Raw genomic sequence first — 20,123 nt, forward strand, 5'->3', positions numbered from 1 at the left:
CAGGCAAACAGATCCAACAGGGAGTAAACAAAGGAGCCACTACGAGGGAATCAAACATGAAGTCCAAAACCATAGAAACAGATACATACAAAGAAACTGCTTAGAAACGCTAGACAAATGCAGAGCGAGACTGCAATGAACCACAAGAGTAGCTGTAAATAGACATAAACATCAGGTAAGACTAGACACAGGTGAAATGAATACACTGGGGATTGGGAACAGGCAGGAGGATTCTGGGGAGTGTAGTCCACACGAGGCAAGCTGGAAGCTGTCTCTTTCCCTTTCAGTAGTTTTGCTTCTCTGTATTCTGAAGTGATCATCATCACTGAAGCTGCAGGGTTCCTGTCTGCTTTACTGTGCTACTTTAGAATAGTGCAGAGGGAGTGTGAGTGAGACAGACATAGGAGCCTCTGTCTATGGCAGTCCAGGGTCACTGGGGGAGGCCAAGGGTCATTTTCGAAAACTCTCCTGGCCAAAATGGTGTTTGTGGCTGCATGTTGCTGCCGTTCACCTGCACAGTGCTGAAGAGGAGGAGCGAAAAAGAAGAGGAGCGACTGAGGGAGAGGAGGAAGGGGAGCTGAGGTTGGTATGCTGCTCACCCTGGTGCTGGCTGTATGAAGGACAGAAAACTCCATCAGTTACTTCCAGACTCCTCCCTTTCTGCAGATAACACCCTCACCCCACCTGTGTTCTTGGACATATTCATTGTGTGACCCCCATTGCAAATGCAATCCTGACAGGTTATGACAGCTGTGGACCACTAAATAGCATTTCTCCTGCCCAGCCCTGGTGCCTTTGGGGATCACTTGTGGCAGGGTAGGCCGGTGCTCAGGATTGCCCTCCCCCAGGGGTAGGTCTCCCCTGGGCATGCCCCAGCTGGGAGGCAGAGCAGAGGGCAGATAATGCTACTGGTACCCCAAGCTGTACGTGAGGGCGCTTGCGTTCCTGCCAGCAGAGCTTACACCACAGAGCGCTAGTGTCAGCCTCGCTGGATGCTTCACCTTTATCATTTGAAGTTTTAAAATCCATGCGTCTGCTGCTGACTGCTGGGAAGGTTTGGACAGAGACAGAGAGACAGAGAGAGTGTGAATGAATGAATGAGAAACAAGAGTGAATGATTCTTTTATTCTTTTTAATAAGCCACTCTGCTTTGACTAACAGTGACAGTGTCTGGGTTTGTGGGTGTATCATAACCTTCGTTATGAGACATACATGAAGGTCAGTGATGAAGTGTGTGTGTGTTATAATGCCATGACATTCTGACATTCTTTCATTTAACATGAACCTTTGTAGATATGTTCCTGTCAGCCAATCGGATGGACTGATTGAGAGAGAGTGCATGCATTATGTGCATCTTTAATTATATGCTCTTTAAATAAAGTGTTGCTCACATGTGCATCACTTCCTGAGCTTTCTGAACTGTGTGTATGTATCTGTGTGTGTATGTTTGTGGGTATCTGCGTATGTGTGTTCCTCAGGTGAGAAGGGCAGTCTGACCCACGGCTCCATTGTGGATGGGAAGTTTGAGGGCTTCATCCAGAGTCATCGTGGCACATTCTACGTTGAACCTGCTGAAAGATACCTGAAAGATCAGAGCGTGCCCTACCATTCTGTCATCTATCATGAGGATGACATTGGTGAGTGCGTGAGTGCGTGCGTGCATGAGTGAGTGAGTGAGTGCGTGCGTGCGTGAGTGAGTATTTCAGATGTCATAGGCCGAACAGAACGTAGTTTTGGGAGATTTACTTCACTGTTGACTTGTCTTTATTTAGCACATTTTTGTATTTCATGCAAAGAACCGATGCCATTTTATGAACCACAGGGCAGTTTATTGTCATTTTAATCAACCAAAGAGCCAGTAGAGATTCCACACCTGAAATTACAGAAAAGAATTGGTTTGATCCAGAGGGACTCTTGGAAATTGGCCTTAAAATGGCACCATTTAGTGATTTTATTTCTTTGTCTCTCTCAAGCTCTGTGTTGCTGTTTGTGTGCTCCACATCTCTTCACACACACACGCACACACAAGTTCTGGAACGCAGGGTGTGTAGATGTTTTGAGATTAAAATGTTTTGGAAACTTGGCAGGCACGACAGCTTTCTTGAGTGGTTGTTTGTGCGTGCGTGCGTGAGCATGTGCATGCGCATACACGTGTGTTTGTGTCAGGTATTCACCTTATGCACCAACCAAACAAGGGCTCTGCTATCTTGTTAATTTTGTCTTTAGTGATGATGATGATTGTTTATAGTCAAGAGTTGTGGAGTGTTGTGGTGCACTTGAATGTTTTCAGATGTGGCTTAAAGCACTAAGCTTGAAAACAAAGATACCCAGTGTCATTGATCTGAAGCATCAAAGCTGTTTTAGTGGTAACAGTGACCTCTATAAACACACAAACTGATTTTGCATTTAGCTGGCTAATATTAAACATTAATTCTGTTTACTGTAAATGTATCTGAATATTGACTGTTAAATATGAAATGTTCTAAACGTATGTCTATTAGCAAACTGATAGTATTTTAATCATTATTAGGTAAACTACATTAGGTGGTTGACAATGCAGAAAAGCTGAATCCTTAAAATGGGCGGGGTCTGAATAAGGTGAATAGGTTGGGTCATGAGGAGAATGTAGGCAGGGCATAGCGCAGGTCATAGGATGGGTGTGCCCAGGGCAGCGGTAGAGTTGGCCTGTTGGGGCTCTGGAAGACAGGGAACCAGTGTACAGCTCTGCATGGAAATGATCAACACACACGCACGCCAGGGAGAGAGGGTGGTGAGCCAGAACTCTGCTTGTGTGCATGTGCTATTGTGCATGCTTGCATGCGTCATAGTCTGGCTTGATGATAGCACACCCTGCAAAGGAAGGGTGGTGGAAGCCTAACTGTGTGTTTGTGTGTGTGTGTGTGTGTGTGTGTGTGTGTGTGTGTGTGTGAGAATTCTCTTCCTTAGCTGTGCCTATTTCTCCAAAACAAGATAGTTAGCAGTGACTGGTTAATTGATGATTTTCCTTAAGGTCTGTAAATATCCTCTCTTCTCCCAGCTTATCTGCTGTGTGCTTCAGCTCCGTGTTTCCTTGGCTGTTTTCATCTTGCTTATGCAGCCACTGCTCGTTCATCTTTCCTCTTTTTCCTACCTCAGATGAGGCTTAATAAGGCGCCCTTTCTCTTTAGCACGCTTCCCTGAAGATAGCGATGGGCTTGAAGCCTGACTCCAGAATAATCTCTCATCTTACTGGGGAAATCATTTTTAAACAAAAGTTTTATTTTTGGTTGTGTTGAAAACTACTGTCCCCACAATATCAGGATCAAGGGAGCCTAATTTCAGTTCTGGAAATCTACTGGCAGGCTTTAGAGTTTAGATACAAAAACCCTTAGCTAATACACCTGATCTAGTTAATCAAGGCCATCAGTAAGCTCTGAATGTCAGAGCCAGTGTGTTGTAACTAAACTCTCACATTTGAATAATGATGTATTATTTAGCCCCATGCAGCATTAGTCTGTAGGTCACAAACCCCCTGCAGCTCTTCTTACTGCCCCCTTGTGGCAAAGCAGAGCATCCTATTTGTAATGCCCTGGTTTGCAGGAGTTCACCTCTTCACATTTCTTTCTTAGATTTTAAGAAATTTTAGATTTTAGATAATTACGCACTAGAGCCAACACACACTGTGTCATTAAAGTACTCTTGTTCTTGGTGTGTTTTTTTTTTTTCTTGAGCAGGGAAAGAATTTTAAATCAAGGGATAAAAGTAATTAGATATAAAGCAGTGGAGGAGCTTTTCAGCATGATGTGAGACAGACATTGTCCTTAAAATGCCAGAGTGCCAAAGCTGAAATTGCTTTAGCAACAGAGACATTCTCTCCTCGAACTGCAACACCGAACATGCAAAAATCGCAATTCGCACAGCACCGTTCTGGCTGGCCTTGATTAGTGTCTGAGAGGAGCAGCGTGAAACTGCACACACTGTGGGGGGCAGACTGGCGAGGGCAGGATCGGTGCAGGACGTGCTCGTTCGCACGCTCTCTCTCTCTGGGACAGGTGCGACAGATGAAATGGGTCTCCAGCTTTTGTGTGCTCTCTCTGTTTACCTCAGTGATTCCTTCCTCTCCATCTCTTCTTCCTCTCCTCTTCCTCTCCATCTCTCCTTTTGCTCCTTCACCCATACTTTCATCTCTCTACGCTCTTTTCTCCTCTATTCCTCTTCTTGGCATATAAAGGATGCTCACAGTGGTGATTCACTATGTCCAGTATTTAAGCGATCTGCTTTCTCTGGAAGTATTGTACTGACTTATGTGATGATAACCTACTATTGTGTCCTTCACTGCCAAATCTGATAGAGACTGTGTGTGTGAAAGGAGAAGGGCAGAGAATAAACAGCAGTACCAAGGGGATTTAGTGAAAATGTTGTTAAAACGTGTCTTTCCCCTAAAGAAACTTCCAAGAGGGAAGAGGCTTAAAGGCAGAGCGAGCAGAGAGATTTCAAATTGCATGCTCAATTGCAGGATGTGTGCACGTGTGTGTGTGTGTGCGCGCATGTGCGCATCCTGTGTGTGTGTGTGTGTGTGTGTGTGCGTGTGTACACGTATCTGAGGGAGAGGGAGAGAGAGGGGGAGGGGGAGGTGAATAGTATAAGTGCTACACGCAGTCATACATACAGATATTGCAGTTCAGGTGTGCTCACAGAGGTGGAAAAACCTGCCAAGCAGTCGCTTGCCCTCTCACTGCAGGAGCCAGTGATACAAAGCTCACCCTTACTGATGCCAAGATCTGGACAAACGTGTGCCTTTGTGTGCATGTGTGCACACGCATAAACCATTCTCCCTTAAAAAAAAAAGCTCTTTAGCAACTAACCACCAGCATGACTGTGGCAGAGAAGATGCAGTGAGCAGAGAACATATACCCTGCCCTGTAGAGCCCTGCAGAACATTCACCACCCTGCAGCGCATCATGCACCTGAGCTGCTCTTCTGTCCGCTTAACTTCACTGTAGTAAACAGTGAGCCAGCGCCAGGTGGAACCGCAGCTACGCGTTATCGTGCCTGCTCTGTGAGCAGCTCACTGGACGAGCCTCCTTCCTGTGCCCCACCCACTGCCATCATCCCTGCCTAGCTCTGGGTAATTACAACTGCCCCCCACGCAACACCACCTTCTGTTGCCATATTTGTTTTTTGTTCGGCGTGTCACGCTCTGCCGCCTTTAAATGCGTCACTCCATCCTAAAATAGCCACTTGTCTTTCTCTCCTGGCCTGCACGGGCGAGGATGTATTGTTCAGGTAAAGGTGCAGAAGAGCCAGGTATCCGCGTAGCTGATTCCAGGCTCTGATTCGGCCGCGGCACCGTGTGAGCTCATCACTGGGGCCGGGGGGCTGGCCTAGCGAACTCTGATGGGAGGGGCTAAAGGTGCTGCAACTCCAGAGGCTGAGCCAAAGGAGCTTAGCCCAAGAGGAAGAGAGAGAAACAGAGAGTCTGGGAGAGGCACACAAAAAGAGAATAGTTTGTGTAATTCCCTTGGATCTCATTAGTTCTCCAGCAACTCCATTTGCATGGTCCCACACCTCAGCCAGACAGTGGCAGGCACACCAGGATGCCAATGAAGCCACTTCACAGTCTTGTGCGTGCACACACACACACACACACACACACACACACACACACACACACACACACACACACACACACACACACACACAATTAATCCTGCAACAACACAGACGTTGTGGTTCTTCCATTACAGTGTAACCTTGAAACAGGTGGCAGACTTCAACAGATTTTGGAAATATCACGTGTTGATTTGCAATTCCAAAATGAAACTGCTAAACTCAGTATGAACTCTACGGTCTCTATACAGCGATGCTCTCATACTGAGCTAGGCAGTGAACGAAGTCTCCAGGCTCCTCCTCCTCCTCCTCCTCCCTCATGTCTGTGCTCATCTTCCCTCTGCACCCAGACTACCCTCATAAGTACGGGAGGGAGGGCGGCTGTGCCGACCACTCTGTCTTCGAGAGGATGAAGAAGTACCAGAGGTCTGCTGTCGAGGCCGCTGCAGAGGTCAGTCCCTACCTGCAGCATGGCAACCCCATACCGAGGCCTTTCAAGTGCAGGCCAAAACGTCCCCACACCACTCAAATACATGCCCCCACCATGCAATAGACGGCTAGGTTCACAATTTACAGATAATTAAGTAGTGGCTGAAATATGAAATAGTTTATGACAAATGTCTTTTTTCCTTCTTCTTCTGAAATTCAAATGATTATTTATGCTGGAGTATGTCTTTCCTGTGTCAAAAGTGGTGTTTCCTTCAGCCGCCTCAGATATATGACTTGAGAAAAAGCACAGGGAGATGATTAAGTTATATTGTGAAATCCAGGAGGAATATGAAGAAAACAGATCGTGAGCTTTTTGACACACTTCTCCCAGCTATCCGTGTGGGAGCTTCTCCCTCAGGAGTAACTGGAACTGGGTGTAGTGGCAGATTACAGAAACATCTCAGTGTTCTGTAAACTCTCGTTTCAATTCTGACATCCAAGAGCTCAAACTCTGCCTCTCCCAGCTCTTTGCCAGGGCGGGGGGGACGGGCGTTTCCTGCCTCAAACCAGTGCTGTAACACCAGAATATGTATGCCTGGAAGCACAGGTTTGTGCAAAGCCTAAATTTGATCCAGGAAACCTAAACACAGGATCATTCTGCTGTTTCCTGTACGTAGGAGTGTCTAGAATGTTCACCTCTGACAGTCAAGAGATAAATGTTGTGTCTGAAGCATGAAATGGTTTTAAGACATATAGAAGTCTTCAGAAAGTCCTCCCCTGATTCACACCAGTTTATTTGACTCAACAGTTATTTTCCAGAACATTCTAAGGCCAGCCGGTTGGGACTTTGCGCTCAGTGCTTGATCGTGGCATGCTCTGTCATGCGCCCCCTGCAGGAGAGTAGCAGACAGCACCAGGAAGAGGAAGAAGAAGGTCCCTACCAGCCAGTGATCCTGAGGAAGAGGCGCGCCGCACAAGCCGAGAAGAACACCTGCCAGCTCTTAATCCAGACCGACCACCTGTTCCTCAGATACTATGGCACCAAGGAGGCGGTCATAGCGCAGGTACATCAGCACACTCACTCGCTCCGAAACAAACCGCCACATGGTGCCATAGTGCCAGATCTGAAGTTATGCCGAACAGCTGGACGTGTCATGGTAAAATTCGGTAGGGCTGTATCAATAAAATATCTCTGAGAGGAAGTGAGGAGGCACCCGTTATTTTTCTGGTCATTTTGGGTCAGTTTCCAAGACCTAGGCCTGTGGTGGAAAGAACCTCCCAACAGTGACTTACCATTGGCACTGCAATGTTGTCCAAGACTCGCTTCAAGAAACCAGCTTTAAGTGTGTATGCATCATGAAAGGGTGAAATGACCACATTTACAATGCTGTTCCTTCTGTAGTTTATTATGTACATGCACCAAAAAATTCTTATTCTATTCCCGTTTATTTAATTTTATTTGTTATACTGTTATAATATCAGCTACTGCCATGGATTCCTTAGCGACCTCTTACTTGGCCAGTAATGATTCTGGTTCTAATTTCAACAAATGCCTCGGTGCCCTCCAGCAAATCTCCTGCCTTTGGAGTTCAGTCTTACATCACTGGGAGTTTCTCTCGTAGCGTCAAATAAACTGAGCAAAAAAAAAAAAATCACATTTTTTTTATTCACAGCTTCGGAATTCACGCTGTTTTTATGTGCCTTATGTAATGCCCTGCTGGAAGCATACAAATCTTCTGGATGCTCCCTATAGGTTACGTTCCCCGTCAGTGGTTGACAGAGTTATGATGGGTTTACTGCACAGGATCCAGATTCTCTCTCTTTCTCTCTCTTTCTCTCTCTGGTGTGACTAGCTTCTACACTAAATGGTAAAATTATCACAGGCCTCAGACAGTATACTTATCAATGCTCAAATCAGAGCATACTTGTTCTGGAACAAAAGTGCTATTAGTGACAAAAACGCCATTAGTGCATGCCTACTGTTGATATGTGCAGTCCTAAACTAGTGAGCCCCATGTGCAGTCCTAAACATACTCAGGTATGAAAGATTTACTAAGCTGGTCATTGTTAGTTTGGAAGCAAAAAGCAATGAACATGAACATGAACATCGTTCCCCATAGATGCATTAAATGTTGTTAAAAATGTTGTTAAATCCAACATTTGCAATGTCTATTGGAGCACACCATCCCAGCGTCCTCCTGCAAATACAAACAGGTTGTGTGTGAGTGTGTGTGAGTGTGTGTGAGTGTGTGTGAGTGTGTGTGAGTGTGTGTGAGTGTTTGTGAGTGTGAGTGAGTGTGTGTGACTGTGTGTGACTGTGTGTGTGTGTGTGTTGGCAGAATTGTAGAATGTTCCGTCACTTTCACACTGGTTAATATGGCTTGTCAGTTTGTTTTTTTCTGGAATATTCTAAAGCCAAGCATCAACAACAGAATGTTCTTGTTTGTGGGATCAGTGTGCTTTGGGAATTTTACTGTGGAGATGAGATCTGTTCTGCTGTTTCTAGAGTTCTAGAGTACTGTACAGACCTGTGTGTTGGTCCTGACAGATATCCAGTCATGTGAAGGCCATTGACTCCATCTATCAGAGCACAGACTTTCAGGGCATCCGTAACATCAGTTTCATGGTGAAGAGGATCAAGGTAAGAGTATGTCTGTCTGCGTGTCTGTCTGCGTGTGTGTGTGTGCGTGCAAGAGATGAAAGAAGGTGAGTTTCCTGCCAAAATCTGTTTCTGAGATGTGCTGCAGGTCACATGATCCTTTCAATTAGATAATATATGCTTTCTGCACCACTCATTTGGCAGCTTGGCATTACTAATATAAACATGGATGGCACTTCTTATTAATGTGCTGTCACACAGAGGGAGTCTTGAGTAGACACGTCTGTCTGTAGCCAGGCCTCTGTCTTCTGCTCCTCTGTCTCACAATGTTTGTTTGGTTGCTGGTTAGGAGGATCCTGCTCTTAAAGGAATACTTGGTTACCCTGCTCTGTAAGTGCAGGGCTGCTGGAAACTGGATTTCTTTTTCTTTCTTTTTATTTATTTCCTTTATGTTTTCACTGTTTCTCTCTCTCTCTCTCTGTCTCTCAGATCAATGGCACGAAGGAAGAGAAGGACAGTTCAAATCCATTTCGCTTTGCTAATATCGGTGTGGAGAAGTTTCTAGAGCTGAATTCTGAGCAGAACCACGATGACTACTGCTTGGCTTACGTCTTCACTGACAGAGACTTTGATGACGGGGTCCTGGGACTGGCCTGGGTCGGAGCCCCCTCAGGTACACGTACACACACACACACACACCTCATCTTTTGAGATTGTGCCTAGCTGTTTTTACCAGACACGTCTGTGTTTCATTTATAATGCATTGCCTGTTTATCGGTAATGAGATCCTTGTGTACATTGGAGAGGGAGGAAGAGGAGGCTGTGATGAAGGTGCTGCTGATGAGTATCAGCTGTTCTGAACAGAGCAGAAACACTCTCCATTAACCTCCAGGCACACTGATAAGACTATCCTGCTGCTTTCTCTGTGTGTGTGTGTGTGTGTGGGGGGGGGGGGGAGTATGGGTTGCTAATTTTTTTTTTTATGTATCTTTTACCTTACACCCCCTCATACATTTTAATTTAAATGCATTCAGACTTAATTATATAAGAATTTAATTATTATAAGACTTAATTATATAATAATTTTGTTTTTTAGCTTGTTAATTAGTAAGTAATAAGGGTGTTGATCAAATTGGCATTAGTCTTACAGCAGAAAGAGAAAAAGATATGTTCGCTCAAGGATACTTAGAGTTATACCTTTGTATGGGCTACACAATTGTTAGCATCTCTCAGAGCCAGATCTCGGAGTTCTCTCAGCAGTACTGCACACCGAGCACAACGCGCACACAGTTCATACAGCGTTCACACATATAGGCGGGTGTGTGTGAGAGTCTCTCTCACTATGCAGCATGTATTTTAAATGCCTGTCCTGTGCTGATGAGTGGAAGCCCTGAGGAAGCCCGTTCTGCAGAGTGCAGCTAGTCTGCTGACTCACTCTATACATCCACACTGACTGCTGTAACAGTGGGGAGTGCAAATTATGTATGGCATGTATGGGTGTTTACGCATGTAACTGTGTGTGTGTTTGTGGTGATGGTGGGGATATATGCACTTGCTGAACGTGGAATTTTAAACACTGCATCTAGTCGGCTCCCACCCTCGCTCTCCTGCGTCATGCACCGTGTTCGGTCACAGTAATGTAGGCGTGTCTTGCTCTGCTCACAGGCTCCAGGCTTTGCTCTGTCTAATTGAGTTCTGACACTCTGCTCTAGATACAATAAATATCCTGCCAAGCAAACACGTATGCACACACACATCCATCTCAGTCAATATGGGCTCATTAGTAATGTTCCCGTCCACCTGAGCACCTCCCAGATGAGGCTTGCCTCACTGGGGAGAAAGACAGAGAAACTGCCCTCCACCCGCTTTGAGCTCTGGAGCACAGTGTAGTGCAACCAGCCACACATCAAAGAACTCTGGCTGCTCAGTCACTAATGGGCTTCCCAAAGCACCAGATCAATAGGCTGCTACCCAGGGAAGGGTCTGGCCTGCAAAGAGAGCTGTTGTCTACATACACAGAGTGTAGAGTGCTAAAATCAATCAAACACAGACAGGTGTCTTTGTAATGGAGTATGTCCACTGTGCATTGATCAACAGCCATCTAGTGACTGGGAGGTAATTGGGTGTATGTTAATGCTGATTGGCTGTTCCAGTTTGCAGTAGTAACTGAAGGGATACGTTTTAAAATGGTGTTGAATGGCTGGAAGCATTCAAAGGCATGTGTCTGTGTCTGTGTGTGTGTGTGATCCCTGCTGTAAGCCATGGGTTAACTTAGCCACGTTGTCCATTTCAGAGGTTGAGAAATACATCACTGTGAGGTGATCAGGTTGATTTACGGTAGTTTAGGGGAAAAAAGGAAAAAGAAAAGGAGGGAACTAAAGAGAAAACCCGAGGGGGAGCGAGAAAGAACGAATGAGGAGGAGAGAGAGTGAGATGGGAGAGTAAGTGAGCGGTAGGAGTAGAGAGTGAGACGGGAGAGTATGTGAGTGGTAGGCGTAGCGAGAGTGAGACGGGAGAGTGAGCAGTAGGAGTAGAGAGAGTGAGACGGGAGAGTGAGCAGTACGAGTAGAGAGAGTGAGACGGGAGAGTGAGTGGTAGGAGTAGAGAGTGAGACGGGAGAGTGAGCAGTAGGAGTAGAGAGTGAGACGGGAGAGTATGTGTGGTAGGCATAGAGAGAGTGAGACGGGAGAGTGAGCAGTAGGAGTAGGGAGAGTGAGACGGGAGAGTGAGCAGTACGAGTAGAGAGAGTGAGACGGGAGAGTATGTGAGTGGTAGGCATAGAGAGAGTGAGACGGGAGAGTGAGCAGTAGGAGTAGGGAGAGTGAGACGGGAGAGTGAGCAGTACGAGTAGAGAGAGTGAGACGGGAGAGTGAGCAGTAGGAGTAGAGAGTGAGACGGGAGAGTATGTGAGCGGTAGGCATAGAGAGAGTGAGACGGGAGAGTGAGCAGTAGGAGTAGGGAGAGTGAGACGGGAGAGTGAGCAGTAGGAGTAGGGAGAGTGAGACGGGAGAGTGAGCAGTAGGAGTAGAGAGAGTGAGACGGGAGAGTGAGTGGTAGAGAGTGAGACGGGAGAGTGAGCAGTAGGAGTAGAGAGTGAGACGGGAGAGTATGTGAGCGGTAGGCATAGAGAGAGTGAGACGGGAGAGTGAGCAGTAGGAGTAGGGAGAGCGAGACAGGAGAGTGAGCAGTAGGAGTAGAGAGAGTGAGACGGGAGAGTATGTGAGCGGTAGGCATAGAGAGAGTGAGACGGGAGAGTATGTGAGCGGTAGGCATAGAGAGAGTGAGACGGGAGAGTGAGCAGTAGGAGTAGGGAGAGTGAGACGGGAGAGTGAGCAGTAGGAGTAGAGAGAGTGAGACGGGAGAGTGAGCGGTAGGAGTAGAGAGTGAGACGGGAGAGTGAGCGATAGGAGTAGAGAGTGAGACGGGAGAGTGAGCGATAGGAGTAGAGAGTGAGACGGGAGAGTGAGCAGTAGGAGTAGAGAGTGAAACGGGAGAGTGAGTGAGCGGTAGGAGTAGAGAGAGTGAGACAGGAGAGTAAATGAGCGGTAGGCGTAGAGAGTGAGACGGGAGAGTAAGTGAGCGGTAGGAGTAGAGTGAGACGGGAGAGTGAGTGAGCGGTAGGAGTAGAGAGTGAGACGGGAGTAAGTTAGCGGGAAGAGTAGAGAGAGTAAGACGATAGAGTCAGTGAGCGGTAGGAGTGGAGAGTGAGTGAGCGGTAGGAGTAGAGAGTGAGACAGGAGAGTGAGCGGTAGGAGTAGAGAGTGAGATGGGAGAGTGAGTGAGCGGTAGGAGTAGAGAGTGAGACGAGAGTGTGTTAACAGGAAGAGTAAAGAGAGTGAGACGGGAGTAAGTTAGCTGGAAGAGTAGAGAGTGAGACGGGAATAAGTTCGCTGGAAGAGTAGAGTGAGACGGGAGAGTAAGTGAACAGTAGGAGTAGAGAGTGAGACGGGAGAGTATGTGAGCAGTAGGAGTAGAGAGTGAGACGGGAGAGTATGAGCAGTAGGAGTAGAGAGTGAGACGGGAGAGTATGTGAGAGGTAGGCGTAGAGAGAGTGAGACGGGAGAGTAAGTGAGCGGTAGGCATAGAGAGAGTGAGATGAGAGAGTAAGTGAGCGGTAGCAGTAGAGAGTGAGACGGGAGAGTAAGTGAGCGGTAGGAGTAGAGAGTGAGACGGGAGTAAGTTGGCGGGAAGAGTAGAGAGAGTGAGACGGGAGAGTGAGTGAGTGGTAGGAGTAGAGAGAGTGAGACGGGAGAGTGAGTGAGTGAGGGGACAGGATGGGGATATATCTCCTCTTTTTGTTACTAACTGTGTGAGGGGCAGAAAATGACCCCCTCTCCCTGCTTGTGTGGCTGGAACTTTGGCACTACTGGTGTTTCTCTGTCTCTCTCTCAAATAATTCTTCTCTGCCTCAGGGAGCTCCGGGGGGATCTGTGAGAAGAGCAAACTCTACTCAGACGGCAAGAAGAAGTCTCTCAACACAGGCATCATTACAGTGCAGAACTACGCTTCCCACGTGCCCCCCAAGGTCTCCCACATCACCTTTGCCCATGAGGTCGGGCACAACTTCGGCTCCCCAGTGAGTAGGCAGCACATCTGCCCATCTTCTGTCACACACAAAGGTCTTAATGGCAGGCCCAGAAACACAGCCTGGATGGGGATAGTAAACGAGAACAAGGTTAAAAGTGGATTATACCAGTTTATGGAAAGAAGGTTTGCAAATGTTTAAGTTTCCATCCTCTCTGTTTTTCTCTTTCCATGTCTGTCTCTCTCTCTCTCCCCTCTTTTTATGGTGATGATTGATTTGTTTGGGGGGGTGTTTTGTTTTTGTTTTGTTTTGTTTTGTTTTGTTTTTTTTGATTATATGTTTTTTGGGGGAGTTGCATTGACACATCTCTCTCTTCTTTTTCCTCCCTCCCTCTCTACTGCCTCTCTCTCTCTTTCTCTTTCTCCCCATTTCCAGCATGACTCGGGGAGTGACTGCACTCCTGGTGAGTCAAAGGTCCAGGATAAGAAGGAGAAAGGCAACTACATCATGTATGCCAGGGCCACATCCGGAGACAAGTTCAACAACAACAAGTTCTCCATCTGCAGCATTCGCAACATTAGCCAGGTGCTGGATAGGAAGAGGAATTCTTGCTTCGTGGGTAAGGGCTCTCCTCGCTCTCATACAGGCTGTCACAGCCTCTCGCAGGATTAGGAATAAGTGGGAGATAATGAGGGTCTTAAATCATTATGATTTTCATTTATGCATAGCTCTCACTACTTGTGTGCTCTCTCTCTCTCTCTGTGTTCATCCCCATTTCTCTTCCTTTCATGCTTTCCGCTCTCTCTCTCCCCCACATCCACCCACTCCAACCTGGCAGAGTCTGGCCAGCCCATCTGTGGGAATGGCTTGGTGGAGTCTGGAGAGCAGTGTGACTGTGGCTACGCTGAGCAGTGTTCGGATAAATGCTGCTTCAGTGCCAGCGAGCCAGAGGGCACGAAGTGCAAGCTGAAGCCAGGGAACCAGTGCAGGTATGCGCCCAAGCTGGAGTGCCCTCTATTGCCGCTCATGAGCTCTGCAGGTCACACAATCCTCCAACTCCATTCACTGCTCAAGACACAATGGGTTGTTTTTCCATTCACACAGAATTCAGTTTAGTTACTAAACCAGGGCTGAATATATTTGTTTTGTAACTGGTATTGCAGTACTGACCTTTGATGTACTGATATTGGGTAGGAGTGCAATGTAAAGCATTTGTTTTCTCATGTTTATGAGCACCTTGACCAGTCAGACATTCTATTTGAGTGTTTCTGGTGTGTTGAATCCAACAAACATAAGTAACGGATCAAAATAATGGAGGCTAAGTGTTAACTATGCCACAGTAAGGGCTGTGGTGTGGTATAGGGCATAGTTTCATTCCCAATATGTACTAGTATAATAATATATTTTTATCCATATTGTGCAGCCCTATGGCCAACATGGAGAACTGTAGAAAATAACTGGTGCATCTCCTTTTCCTTCCTCCTCTTTCTCTGACACTCTCTCCCAGTCCTAGCCAGGGACCGTGCTGTACTTCTGAGTGTAATTTTAAGGAACCTAAAGAGAAGTGCCGTGAGGAGTCAGAGTGTGCCCTCCAGGGCTTGTGTAATGGAGTCTCAGCGCTGTGCCCCACCTCCACGCCCAAGGAGAATTTCACCGCCTGCCACAGAGAGACGCAAGTCTGCATCAACGGGGTACGAGTTGGGGTGCTGTAGACCATTACGGATTTATAGAAAGTAGTGGATGTGTGAGTGGAAGAATAATTGTAATATGTCAAATTTGATGTGTGCAATCTCTCTCCCTCTGTCTTTTTTCTTTCGCTCCTTTTTCACTCTATGTCAGGGCTGTACGGGCTCAATCTGTGAGCGCTATAGTTTGGAGATCTGTACGTGTGCCAGTGAAGATGGGAAGGACGACACAGAGCTCTGTCACGTCTGCTGCATGGAGAAGAGTGAGTGCCCCCTGCAGGCTGCTCACTGCAACAGCTCGTGCTGCATGCCACCTGGTTAAAAACATACACGCAGACAAGATTTAAACAAACCTAAACCTAGAACACACAAAATGAACTCTCCCGCTTCACTTCCTGCGTGTTCACGTCTCTGTGTGTGTGTGCACGCAGATATTGTTTATGAAAACACTGTTTTGTGTGTGTCCATGTGTGCAGTGAAGCCCAACACTTGCAGGAGCACAGGCTCTAATGAATGGGCCCGTTACTTTAACAAGACTGTGAAGACCCTGCAGCCTGGCTCACCCTGCAACGACTTCCGCGGCTACTGTGATGTGTTCATGAAGTGCCGTCTGGTGGATGCAGACGGGCCACTCGCCCGTCTCAAGAAGGCCATCTTCAACCCAAAGCTGTACCAGAATATCGCAGAATGGATAGTGGTGAGGTCCTCTATCTTTCCTTCTCAAGAAGGAAAGTACTTTTTTGATCGAGATGATGTTCCACTGTAAATGTGCAGAGCCGTTAGTCATGTGTGTGTTTCTGTATGTGTGTGCATGTGTTTTACAGGGTTACTGGTGGGCAGTGCTGTTGATGGGCATTGCGCTCATCATGCTGATGGCTGGATTCATCAAGATCTGCAGTGTGCACACACCAAGCAGCAACCCTAAACTACCCCCTCCTAAACCACTGCCAGGTAATACCCCCAACTAACCAAAACTACCCCCTCCTAAACCACTGCCTGGTAATACCCCCAACTAACCAAAACTACCCCCTCTTAGACCGCTGCCAGGTAATACCCCCAACTAACCAAAACTACCCCCTCCTAGACCACTGCCAGGTAATACCCCCACCCACTAGCCAGTTTGTCCTGCTCAGTCAGCGTCAGTACTAATGCAGCCCTTACAATGGACTTGATGCTCTGCGAAGGAGAGAAACCTGTATGGGTCCGAAACTGAATTTTTTTATTTTACACCTGCACTCTAACATGATGGTTACCAAGACCACAATAGCACTACTTTTTATTCTCTTATTTCTTTTACTCATTTTCTTTGCTTTTCTTCTGTCTCCCTCTGTTTCTCTCTTCATATCCTTTCTCTCCCCTCATTGGTTTTGTATGTTTTTTTTCTCTCTTCTGTTTTTATTGTCCCCCTTCGTCTGTTTGTCACCGTCTCACTTTCTTTACTTCCCCCACATCTTTCTACCTCTCCATCTCTCTTGCCCTCCCTCTCTTCTGTCCCCTCACTCCTCCTCTTCCCCCTGCACTCTGCCCCTCTCTTTCTCTCTCTCTCTCTCTCTCTCTCTCTCTCCTCCTTCTCCCTCTCACAGGCACACTGAAGAGAAGGAGAGCACAGAACCCAAACTCACAGCCCCAACCTCAGCGCCACCGCCAGCCCAGAGACACCTACCAGATGGGCCAGATGCGTCATTGAGCCCAGCTCTTGCCTTGGTTCTTCCTAGTGCCTACAGCGGGAAACACTTCACTCCAAAGAGTTACCTGAACCAGTCGATGAACCCCATCCACAAACTTAGGAACCGGCAAAAAGCAAAACATATCCCACCGTGGACTTCAGACTCTGCTCATGAGAATGGCAGTTCGGAGGAGATGGAAGAAACCACTGCTCTTTCAGGCAGCCATCACAGCTGCCATCACAGCTCAGAGAAAAAGACGCAAGCTGTCGTTGAGGAGAGAATCACTGCTTTCTGTTCTTGGCTTGTTTTGATCTTTTTTTGTTTGTTTGCTTTCACCCCCTACCTGCCGTGGGCGCCTCCCTTTAAGCCGAGTGGTTCCCAGCGCTCCTCTTTCACTTCTTTTTTCCTCCTCATTTATTTTGGTTTTCTGAAGCATTGCCCTCCTGGGCACAAGAGCATGATGGGAAGTCATATGGATTATGCTGCCAGCACAGGCAAAGGCAGGCAGGCGAAAGACCTTTCCACAGACTCATTTGCCAATGTGTGATTTAAGGATGTTCTGAATGAAAAGCAAACATTATAAACAATGCAAGTTTTTCTAAGTTCACTTAACTCTCTCTCTCATGCTAAGTTCAGTTATTCATTTATCACAAAATAGTGTTTCTTCTTCTCCTTCTCCTTATGTGGTTCATTTTTACCTGTTGTTGGATAAACATTATTTGCTTTTTTGATTGACACTCAGGACAAATTTTAATGCCTAGCGGGTCAGAAGGAAAAGTTGAAAATTCCTGATGACTTCTTGGTGATGTGCTTTTTTTTTTTAACAAAATAAATTTTTATTTTTATTTTTATTTTTTTCTCATGGGCTGCGAGCGAGATCCTACTCTGTTCTATGACTGATAGTGCATTGACTATGGAACAGGTCCCTAGGTTTCTGCTTGTGCTGGCATGGATTTGGTGTGGTGGTGGGTTATTAAGATCAAGTGAGATCTAAGATCCTGAGTTCTTTTGAGAGAGAAAAAAAAGAGAGAGAGAGAGAGGGAGGGACCAAGGGAAAAGTAGGGAAGACAGGTTGGGAGAGAGTAAGAGGAAAGTAAGCAGTCAATGTGATAGGAAAACAGACAAAAATTAGACTTAAGATATTGTTACTTAGATGAGCTAGTGTGGTGTCATTGTAGATGATGAAAAACCATATTTTGGTACACACTAATTTGAGCAAAGTAAACCCTGTCTTCTCACTTCCCACGTATTCTCACTGCACCTTTTAAAAAAATATTTTATATAGTTTTTGCAGACTTTCGTGGTTTTGTCATCTGTCAGATCTTAGACGAGACACAAGCAGCAGAAGAACAGACCTGTTTGTCATTCCAGCTGGAAGAGGAGAAGAAGAAACGGAAGAAGCAGACATACTCCAGAGCTTCTTTAGTCACGCTTTCAATTCTTGTGGCTGATGTTCTGGAGCGGTGACTGCAATTGGATGCTCTGACGCTCTCTTGCTCCAATGGGACAGGCGGTGGGTTCAGAGGGCAGAAGCTGGACCCAGACAGCAACATGAAAGACTCTGTGGTTGCTTCACCAGTATCTCATAACAAATAAAGCCTGTAAGGAAATGAGGCAAAGCACCTCCAGCACCAGCTCACCATCCCTGTCCTTGACAAAGCCACTCCAGATTTCCAGGTTGTCGTCTCTTATGTCTTGCAGGTGCACACCACCAGTTTTTATTCTTGGGCATCACAACACCCACAAGCGCTCTCATGCAGGCGATTAAGTGCTCATCACACACTGAAACGCCCAACGCTGCACCCGAACAGAGGCTGGACAGGTTTCTGCATGTGTACCTGTTCTGCAGTGGTCCTTGGGAAGTGGTTATTGGAGGACAGATCCAAGGCAGCAAGTGCAGCCCGGTGTCTTTTAGTAGCTCTGGCCATCCGCAACTCTGACTCACACGGACTTCTCTCTCCCGTATCTCTCTCTCAGTTTGTTGCCAAGACCTTACAATAACATCAGATATATTCATATCCTCACTGAAATAAGTTGAGCCTTTTCAGCATAGCGAGCATAAAAGGGATCAAGATGTTTCATGCAGATTTGTTGGATGTTCAGTCTTCTTTTTTTCACATTTTTGAGTGCTCAACCACTTTCAGTTGAATACATTACATTTCTCCCAAACGTGCCACAATGGATGCAGGGTTTAGAAGGTTCTCTCAAACATTGACAGCCTGCAATATATACATGGTCTCTCCCACATCCAGTGCTGGCCAGCAGGATCCTTCAAGATGGCACAGAGCCAATTCATATTCATTTCATCACAGGACCTACTATCAAACACCAACCCACCCCCTGAAAAAATGTATAAACTCTCTTTTTTTCCTTTCTTTTTTTATGCATTGTGTAAAATGAGGTTTGTGGTGGTGTTGGAATTGAGGTTAACTGATTAAGCCTTGAATAACATAATTATTCTCTGTTTTTTCTGTGGTGGGGTGGGGTACATGGAGTATAGTGGAGAGAACTTTTAATTTGAATAAGTGTCCCTTGGATTCCCCCCCCCCCCATGTCTTGCTTTAAGCATATGAGGAATGTGCACTGATATATACACAATGCGTTGTGTGGAGAGAATTTAAAATTCAAGATGGAGAAAAATGTCTAATACTACTGTTTGATCTTAATGGCCGCTGTGTTTTATACAGTAAATTTGCTTGTTTTTTCTGGTTGTTTTCCTTTTTCTTTTCTTTTTTTATTTACTTTTGCCCGTTCTTCCGTTTATGCTCACTTTGAAAGATTTTTACTAAAACTGCAAAAAGTATTGTGCAAAGATACATCTTTTTTTTTTTGAAGTACTTGAAAATGCATTAATAAAAAAAAATAGACTTGATCAAAAACACCTCAATGTACAACTTATTAACACAGCTGTACACACTAAAGAACTGCAGGCTAGTTCTAGAAATTCCCGTTGAAAGTCCATGCATTCTGGATGCCACTCATCTGGTTTCCAGTGTATGAGCGCAAGGCAGCAATAACTCCTATTATCCCCCCTATTATCCACTACAGTTTGGGCAAGGGACTCCATTTGACTTATATTGTACCATTTACTTAAAAGAGTCACAGATTCTTAGTGATCAGTATTAATTACCTTATTTATTAAGGGGCACACGTACTATAAGGGTGTTGAAGCTCTAAAGATGAATTTTGGCTAATGAATTTATTTATTTGAATAGCGTCTTATTACCCCCCCGCCCCCCCAAACCTCCGTTCCCACTCCGACTTTGTCATCCCTGTTCTGAGTCAGCCTCCGTTCCTCAGTGAATATGACAGCATTCCCATGGTTTAGTGCTAACTGGCATGTCTTGTTTGCCAGCTGTCCTTTATGGTGTCCTTTGAAAATTGCTACAACACTGGACCATTCAAGTATCCCCAAGTCTCTATATCTACTTAAATGATCAAGTATCTCATTAACAGTAATTTTTGTTTATGCCACCTATCTACCACATAGGCCTCATTTGTACGTGCAGAGTTCTCAAAAGGTGATTTGGATTAATTTGTTTAATCAATCCAGTTAAATCTTTGTGAGATAATAATCTTTTATAATTGAAACCTATTAGGTGGACATAAGCTACTCTTTATAGTTGTGA

At 45.9% G+C, this 20,123-nt stretch overlaps 1 protein-coding gene across 1 annotated transcript in view; it reads left to right on the top strand.

Annotated features, from left to right (window-relative positions):
* adam10a (ADAM metallopeptidase domain 10a) overlaps positions 1 to 19,373 on the top strand; it is a 57,753-nt gene extending 38,380 nt beyond the window's left edge. Inside the window, exons 4-16 of the mRNA XM_035521087.2 lie at positions 1,479 to 1,637; positions 5,940 to 6,040; positions 6,915 to 7,082; positions 8,567 to 8,659; positions 9,107 to 9,290; positions 13,030 to 13,193; positions 13,578 to 13,761; positions 13,981 to 14,131; positions 14,650 to 14,833; positions 14,982 to 15,090; positions 15,304 to 15,524; positions 15,652 to 15,778; positions 16,411 to 19,373. Of these exons, the coding sequence (XP_035376980.2) occupies positions 1,479 to 1,637; positions 5,940 to 6,040; positions 6,915 to 7,082; positions 8,567 to 8,659; positions 9,107 to 9,290; positions 13,030 to 13,193; positions 13,578 to 13,761; positions 13,981 to 14,131; positions 14,650 to 14,833; positions 14,982 to 15,090; positions 15,304 to 15,524; positions 15,652 to 15,778; positions 16,411 to 16,514 (1,949 nt within the window). The 3' untranslated portion in view covers positions 16,515 to 19,373. The remainder of the gene's footprint in view (positions 1 to 1,478; positions 1,638 to 5,939; positions 6,041 to 6,914; positions 7,083 to 8,566; positions 8,660 to 9,106; positions 9,291 to 13,029; positions 13,194 to 13,577; positions 13,762 to 13,980; positions 14,132 to 14,649; positions 14,834 to 14,981; positions 15,091 to 15,303; positions 15,525 to 15,651; positions 15,779 to 16,410) is intronic.
* Positions 19,374 to 20,123: the final 750 nt, after the last annotated feature.

Source organism: Electrophorus electricus, chromosome 23 (genome assembly GCF_041902795.1).
Source record: "Electrophorus electricus isolate QZ-2024a chromosome 23, ASM4190279v1, whole genome shotgun sequence".
Classification (NCBI taxonomy): domain Eukaryota; kingdom Metazoa; phylum Chordata; class Actinopteri; order Gymnotiformes; family Gymnotidae; genus Electrophorus; species Electrophorus electricus.